General features: G+C 36.5%; 1 protein-coding gene across 3 annotated transcripts; it reads left to right on the forward strand.

The window, feature by feature from the left end:
- The first annotated feature begins 2016 nt into the window (after positions 1-2016).
- On the forward strand, positions 2017-6954 carry LOC120432265 (uncharacterized). 3 transcript variants are annotated; one of them, XM_039597444.2, is made up of 3 exons: positions 2017-2104; positions 2178-2224; positions 2491-6954. In XM_039597444.2, exon 3 carries the CDS (start codon positions 2502-2504, stop codon positions 6741-6743), a length of 4242 nt encoding a protein of 1413 aa, XP_039453378.2. In that variant the 5' UTR covers positions 2017-2104; positions 2178-2224; positions 2491-2501; the 3' UTR covers positions 6744-6954. The 3 variants fall into 3 exon arrangements, with proteins under 3 accessions (XP_039453378.2, XP_052567410.1, XP_052567409.1); XM_052711450.1 differs by having other exon boundaries at positions 2036-2224; positions 2491-4035; positions 4103-4283; XM_052711449.1 differs by having other exon boundaries at positions 2037-2224; positions 2491-4040; positions 4103-4283.
- Positions 6955-8053: the final 1099 nt, after the last annotated feature.

The raw sequence follows: 8053 nt of genomic DNA on the forward strand, positions 1-8053 counted from the left end.
CAAAATCTGAACAAAATATCTGTTTCATGTTTTGTGTATTTTATCAATAAATATCAAATCGCAACTTTCCAACTCGATCCCCATGACAACGCGTGATTAATTGAACCAGCAAAGCCTCCTTCGATCCCAAACACACGGTGGGCTCATCCAACGATTTATAATTTATTCTAATCAGGCCACTTTGCGAGCTGCGGTGGTCAATAAAGGCATCATTATAATAATTAATTGACCAGAAATGATCTGCTTTGGTCCTTCCCACTGATGATGATGACGATGGTTTCCAGATTGCATAATCAGATGTTCAACTCGTGTGTGTGTGATGCAAAACGAAGCTGGAGAGCTTATCTAGTGCTGCAGACCACGTGGTGCGCGCTAATTTGTGTCAATAAATTGCGTGACACGTGGCAGCAGTGATGCCAGAGAAATTGTTTCAAACCGCGCTCTGGCTGGAACTGGGTGCGATTTGCAATGCAAATTGTAGGGCAGAGATTTTTTGTGATTGTTTTGCGGATGATTACAAATGCATTTTGAATTGAATCTCATAATTGCGCTTATCAGTGCTTGAAATGGTAATTGTTTTGTTAAAGTTACATGTGAGTTGAAATAATAAAATCATAATCTGCTGAGCTCTTTAGTGCCTTTGTTGGAAAATGAGCTCTTTTCAGAATGAAAACAAGTGCAATTATCCTGGGGCTTAGTTTCCATTTCACATGCATATTGTTTTGATTTATTACATTGCATTCTGACTTAATTAATCCTGGCTTGAAGCAAAAAAACGTTTAAATCATGATTAAACTGGATTATTTTTACAGTAATGCCATATTGAATAATTCCACATTTTTACTGGAAATTTACCCCTCCTAAAAGTTACCCTTTTAAAACAGTAATCCATAAAATTATTCTGACAGCCTTAATATTCACCTCTCACCTGATGCCATCTTCAACGCCTACTGCGTGACGCCAACACCTGAGCTTCAAAGATAAAAATCTGAACCCCTTTTTCCCAGTTTTTCCTTTCCGCGAAAAAATCACAGCCTACTCAGGGTTTTTATTTTCCGACGCGGTCTTTTTTTGGTCGACAAACTGACAATTGAGATTGCACGCTGCTTATTTTTTACCCAGATTCTCCTCCTTCCTTTTGCTACCCAAATTAAAACCATGAATTATGCCTGCAATAAAAGGGTACAACCTTTTTATCTTTTTTACCATCAAGAAAAATTGCAAGGAAAAGCAAATCTCCAATTTCATCTATCTCTTTTCCCCCCTCTACACCTTTGTGAAACGGGTGATAAGTACACTTAGCATTAAAAAGAAGAAAACAAGAAGAAATTCCTTCCTGGAAGATCGTTTTCTCCACGCGACGTCACGTCAGGTAAAACCCCCGTAACAGAAAAAAGGTGAAATCCTAAGCTGCTCGGAATCAGAGCGGAAATAATAAATTTTAAAAGCAAATCTGGGACGCGGCTTCAGATTTGTTGGCGTGATTGTCACAGGAAAATCACGGAAAATGTGTTTTTAAAGAAGGGGGTTTTCATTTCTCGAATGAGACACTGAGAATTTCTGAAATTTTATTGGAATTTTAGAAAACTTTTTTAGAAAAATAGAACAAATACAATTAGAAAGCCTACTGAGATCTCATCCTCATCACTAAAGGCACCTGTTTTCTTATTACCGTCAACAATATCACCTGCCGACAGTATGAGCTTTCTTATCAGTTCAGCCATTGATACTTAGTTTTATTGTCGACTTTTACGAAATTCCGATAAGATAAGAAATAGCTCGGGATGGTCAATTCATTTTTTTTGTTTTTTTCATGTTTAAAATAAATCAAATGCAAAATTAAAATTAATATTTGATATTTTCAGAAAACCAGATATTTTTCGAGTTTAATTTTTCGAAAATTATGCTGATTCAAAAAGCGAACCAAAATGGTCACTTTGTTGAAAAAAGAAACAATTGAGCAGAGATAATAGCACAACCCAACGCTATCGATAAATGCATTGATAAAAGTCATTGATTATTTCGAGCGGGAGGTGGCTTGTACCGCAAAAAAGGTTGCATTCATTCGTAAAAATCTACATTCTGTGGGTTGGTTTGTTTTTTCGTGAGTTTTTCAATATGTTGTAGATTTTCGTATGATTCTACATTTCCTTTGCGTTTTTTATTTATTTTGATAGCTATTTACATACTTTTTGAAGACCTAGTGAGCCACTCGATATTTAGGGTGAGTAAATAATTAGATTACGACAGTGACGAATTTCATTTCGAGCAAAAAGTAACTTTGAACTGAAGAGGCACCCAACAGTCTGTTTGTTTTGATCTGACGTTAAAAATTTACGTTAATGTCGCAAGTAGAAACGTCAAATCTAGATTAAATTTTCAAAACAATCTATCCCTCATGGGCTTCCTATGCAGATAAGGCCTTTTGAAAATTTAATCGAGAAATTATGTCTGTTCTAAGGAAATAAAACTTTTTTTCAACACCCTCAGCAAACAAACAAATGACTTTGCCAACTTTAACGGGCAGTGTTGCCAGCAAAACGCACTACACATGCGGAAGACTCGGCGGAGCTGGCGAAGAGTTTCAACGGCTTTTCGCACTGATGCTGCTGCAGAGGGCCACGCGGGAGCGCAAAACGTTCAAACTTGCGTTCGAGTGTAAGGAGGGTGTGAAATTTGACGACGTGGTTTTGCACCTGGCACAGGAAAAAAAGTGGTGGTTTTTCCAGAACAAGCACTTTAAAAAGAAGGATCAGCATAATATAAGCCGGAAGTCGTTAGTGTCCCAATCGGAGAGCAATGATTTTGCACTTGCCCAGTACGTTGAGGCTTATCAACGAGTGATGCAAGACTTGGAACACAATGATGATGAGAAATGGTTCTGTCTGTTTACAAATGTAACGGTCAACGAAGAAGATGGCTTACAACAGGAAGTGGAAGTTGGCGAAATTATCAACTTCGGCAGAGGAAGATTTATTCAATTCAAAGGTTTAGAAGAAGAAATGAATGCTTTGATGAATTCAGAATTCTACTCTGTCGGTAACTCAATATCCGCCATGTTTGACGAGGGTAAAGTGGACGATGTATTAGAAAAATACAAGGACAACCTGAGGAAAATAATAACTGTTGAAGAAAATGAGGTGAAACTTACTTCTAACTCTTCATGTGAAACATTTTTTCTAAGTGCCTTGATGGAAACACATCCCAAACTAAAAAATCGATCAACTAACGCCAACAATGTGATACAATTTTGGAATGATACGAACAGTTCCTATGTCGAGCCTTTAGAGAAAAAGAGAAAAAACGAAGCCAAGAATCAGTTACCTACGCTGACAACCAGGAAAAGCATTAAGGAGTTCTTTAAAGTATTTATATTTGCACATTCCCAGCCAGATGTGGATGACTTAGCAAGGTGCATGTTCAATGAAGGCCAACTTTGGATGCGCGAGAGGCTCGAGCCGGACATTTTAGGCAGGTTAACAAAGTGCCAAATTATGCAATTTTTGCACATACTAAAAGACAAATTTTCCGACTGGGAAAAATCCACACAAAACACCAAAAAATCTTTTTTAAGGTTAGATACTGGTACAAAGTATTTAGAAGCGATTGAAATTGAACTGCGTAATGAGGTAAAAATGTATGCTAATCGATCTTGTGGTAGGTTGGATGATCGCTACTACATAAAAAGAAAATTGTTTTATCAGAGCAGTGAGCTAGACGAAACCAAGTTCATCAAACAATTATGCAGTCACTCAGTTCCTGAAAAATGTTTCATAATAGCAGCTGATCCTGGCATGGGAAAGACTATACTCATGCAATCAATGGCATTTGAAGCGCAAAAATCATTTCCAGAAACGGCAGTGTTTTTAATGTTTTTGAATCATTTTCAGATCAAAATACCTGACCTTTTTTCTTTAGAAGACTTTTTGCAATCCAGTTTATCCCCCGAAAATGTGGATCTTGTCATAAAAAATCACAGCTGCCCAAAAGTACTATTTATGGATGGTTTCGATGAATTGAGCGAACACAATCAAGGCAAGGTACTAAAATTAATTGATGATTTACTTGAGATAATCAATACAAAAATTGTAATCACTTGTAGAAATGACGTAAAAGAAAGCATCCAAACGCGCCTCAATGGGACGACAATTTTCATGAAACATTTTAATAAGGACGAACAAGAACAGTTTCTTAAATCATTTTTGAAATTCGGTTCAAATGATGATACTAATCTCAAAGAGTTTTCAAAAGAAATTTTAAGTAAAATAAACAATGGTATAGATTATGGTGACTATAAATTTACCGGTACTCCAATGACATTAAGCATATTAGCTGAAATAATTTTACCTCATTTCCAAGTATATTGTCAAAAAAAACCTCCTCTTGGCCAATTCATTCACGGAGATGAGTTCAACGCCAACAGTTTCTTTGATCAATTAGTTACAAAATTTATCCAAATAACGATGAACAGGAGATTCAATGCGAGCAATGATTTTGAATCAAATCACTTTTTCAACGCTACTTTTAAAGCCATTGACTATGATTACCAAATACTGGCAGCCAAAAGGATGTTTTCAGAAAAACTACTGTTATTTATGGAAAACGACTTGTTCAAGACAGTTGAAGAAAGGATTGGTAAGCAACACCATCATTTGGTAAAAATTGAATCAAATGTACTGGAATTCAGTCATCCTGCATACGGGGAGTACTATGCAGCAAAGTTTTTGTTTGAATACGTGGGTCGAGCTTCAATTAGTTTTTGCACTCCTGAAATATTAGAAGACCTTAAGAATCAGCAAAATGTTCGAAATTTCTTCTTTGGGATGATTAATTCCATTCCAAATGATGCGAACAAACGAAACGCAGAAACGACCACTGAAAATAACAATCAGCTTAAATTATTACAAGATTTGGGCCAAGAAGTCTTATTTTGGTCATGCGAAAAAGATTTCGTTAATGTGCTTAAACACCTTCGAAAGAAGTATAAGTATAAAATGATAAAGTGCCAAAATCGGTCCCTCCTAAGTGTTGCAAAAAGTAATAAAGCTATAAAAATACAGAATTATTTGACTAAAGAAATCAAATGCAACCCAGAAACAGATGAAACAAACTCTGAAGCAATCATCCCGAATGTTGAACCGAGCACATCATCTTCATCGCAACGTCAAACAAATTCAAGCCAAAAATCGGCTGCAACGCAAAAAAGAAAGTCGGGAAAAATAACCGATTATTTCATTGAAAAGGTTCCGAAAAAGGAAAAAGATATACATGAATTTTGGAATAGATATAAAGTTTTAATGGACAATCAATTTAGTGAAAAAATGTTCACAAACTTCTGGAAGGAACTTTGTCAGTTCAAAGACAGTCAAATCAGTAGTTTGGACTTGGAGGAAAAACTTGGTTCCAAGAAAATTATTTCGGATTACCTGAGTACTAAACAAAGCCTACTTCATGAAGCTGTTTTGAGCTCATCTTTTGAAGTTTGTAAGTTTTTTGTCTCAAATGTCAAAAGTTTAGTCTTAACCGATAATGATGGCAACACTGCACTGCATTTGGCGGTCAAACAAATGAATGCTGCACTCGTTCGTCTGTTGGTTGATGGTGGTGCCAATTTAATAGCAACTGATGAATCTGGAAATACTCCATTGGATTTAATAACCTCTAAACATTCTTCAGACATCTTGTTATGTTTACTAGAAAAAATGAAAACTTTCGAAGATTATCGTTTCAAGGATTCTTTAATTTTCCACGCTGCATCATTTGGATGTTTAGAATCTGTAAAAATACTCATAACAAGCGGTATCAATGGAAACTCTGAAGACAGTGAAAAAAATACAGCTTTACACTTTGCTGCTCAAGAAGGGCACAAAAATATTGTGGAATATTTGCTGAATAAAGGATCCGAAATCAATTTAGAAAATCATAAAGGAAAAACTCCATTGATGTTGGCGATTGAAAATGGTCACCATGAAATTGTACGATCGTTGAAAGAGCATTCAGTAAACCACGATTTAGATTTCCTACAAACATTGTTAAAAGAATCTGTTATGAAAAACCAGGAAAACGTGTTGAAGTCATTGATTGAAGTTGGTGTTGATGTAAATTTCCAGGATGGAAAAACAGGCAAAACTCTTTTTCATCTTCATTTGGTGCAGAATAATACTTTTCCAAACCCAAACATTATTAAGTTGTTGATAAAAGCTGGCGCGATAGTTGAAAAATTTGATAATGAAGGCAATTCCCCTTTACATCATGCTTCGAAATTTGAAGCTATTTTTCCACTTTTAATTAATCACTGTTGTAAAATAAATCGATGTAACTCCAATAAAGAAACACCACTTCATTTGGCACTAGAAGCCAAAAAATCATTCGCGGCACGATTGTTGTTATTTAAGCAAGCTTGTATTCATCTTACGGACACAAATGGCAACACTGCCTTACACGTTGCATTAAAAAATAATCTTCAAGACGTTGCAAATATTTTAATCAATCTCGACGCAAACGTTAACAGTCAAAATTCGAAAGGAGAAACTCCACTTCATCTGGCAGCAATGAGCGGTAATTTAGCGACCGCGAGAAGATTAATAGAAAATGAAGCATATGTGACTGCAAAAACCAAAGAGGGAAAAACTGTTCGAAATTACGTGGAGAAAGGCAAAATGAGTGCAAATGTTCGGAGGCTACTCATCAAACTTATCGAAACAAAAATGTCAACAAAAATTATTACCATGCACGAATTGTAATGCCCAAAGCATTTATTTATTATTTTTTGCGAAAAAAAGAGATAAGGAAGCACGTTCTGTCGATTTTTAAAGAATTCCAATCTAACCAGATTTGAATTAGCTATCCCAGAATTATGTTTATTATTCTTGTAAATTAAAATTGATATAAAACGTTATAGTAAAATGAATAATAATTACAATAAATATAAATTATCTTTACAGAAAAGTTCGATTCCTGAATTTCCATGCCCTTTAAGATCCTTTTCAAATCTCCTTCCCTTTTCACCAGTCTCAAAGTCTCAGCCTCATTAGATATTCTTTCGGAAGCTCCACTGGACAACAACTTGGGCGGAAACGGTCCTCCACTCCACCCCACTCGATTTGGCCAGTAACGAAAACAATACGAAAACAATTCCATCGAAAAGGTAAACAGAAGGAAAACGCTCATTAAAATAGCTCAGAGGACCCAATCCGTCGAACACCGACTTCCAGGGAAGGACAAAAAAATGCGGATCACGTAATCGGTCCCCTTATTTCTCTTCACCATCCAACAAAATCCCAGAATCGAACCCAGTAAAGTCGATTTCCCCGCTCAAGCCAGTCCAGTCAATGCAGTGTTCCCAGAACAAAAAGGCACAACAAAGGAGGCCATTTTTTGTTCGTCGCGAGGCGCGTTCCCTCGCGGCATGCTGCGATTGACTGACGTAATTGCATTATGTGCAAAACGTCAATTTGAGACCACTTCAAAGGATTATGACGGAAAATAACCTCAAGGGACCGCGTGTGTTGCAGATTTTTCTCTTTTTTCAGGACGAAAAAAGAAAGCCATAACACTCAAAAGCACATTTCGCTAATTAAAACCGCAACGTCATTAAGCGTAATGATTCGGCAAAAGAGGCCGCGACCGTAAAGTAATTAACTTCGTGGTGATAATTAAGCTTTTTAAGTTGTGAAAAAATAACGCACCCTTGTGTGCCTACATCCAGGCGCAAACAAGCTCCCACGCGATTTATTCTATGGGAAGGCAAAATTTTAGCTTCAGGCCAAAACGACCTGCGGGGACGCGACGATGAGGGTCGCTTTCGTAGCAAGCCATGACCCACTGACCACTACTCTATGATGCTGGCTGGCAGGTTCTCATCACCATCAACAAGAGTGGGTTGCTTTGACTTTTTTGTTTCGATCGAAGAAACATTTTGATCGAAATTTTACACATTTTTATAAAGGTTTATTATGTGAGTAAATTTCCTAATAATTTTACTTCAACTTTTTTATATTTCCATTAAATTAATCACAACAAATTCTCGTAATTTCCATCCAGCTCTCATTCC

Source organism: Culex pipiens, unplaced genomic scaffold, assembly GCF_016801865.2.
Source record: "Culex pipiens pallens isolate TS unplaced genomic scaffold, TS_CPP_V2 Cpp_Un0028, whole genome shotgun sequence".
In the NCBI taxonomy this organism is placed as follows: Eukaryota; Metazoa; Arthropoda; class Insecta; order Diptera; family Culicidae; genus Culex; species Culex pipiens.

Bases quoted from the DNA above. Each gene is read 5' to 3' on its own strand.
- LOC120432265 (XM_039597444.2), top strand. From the start codon at position 2,502: ATGACTTTGCCAACTTTAACGGGCAGTGTTGCCAGCAAAACGCACTAC.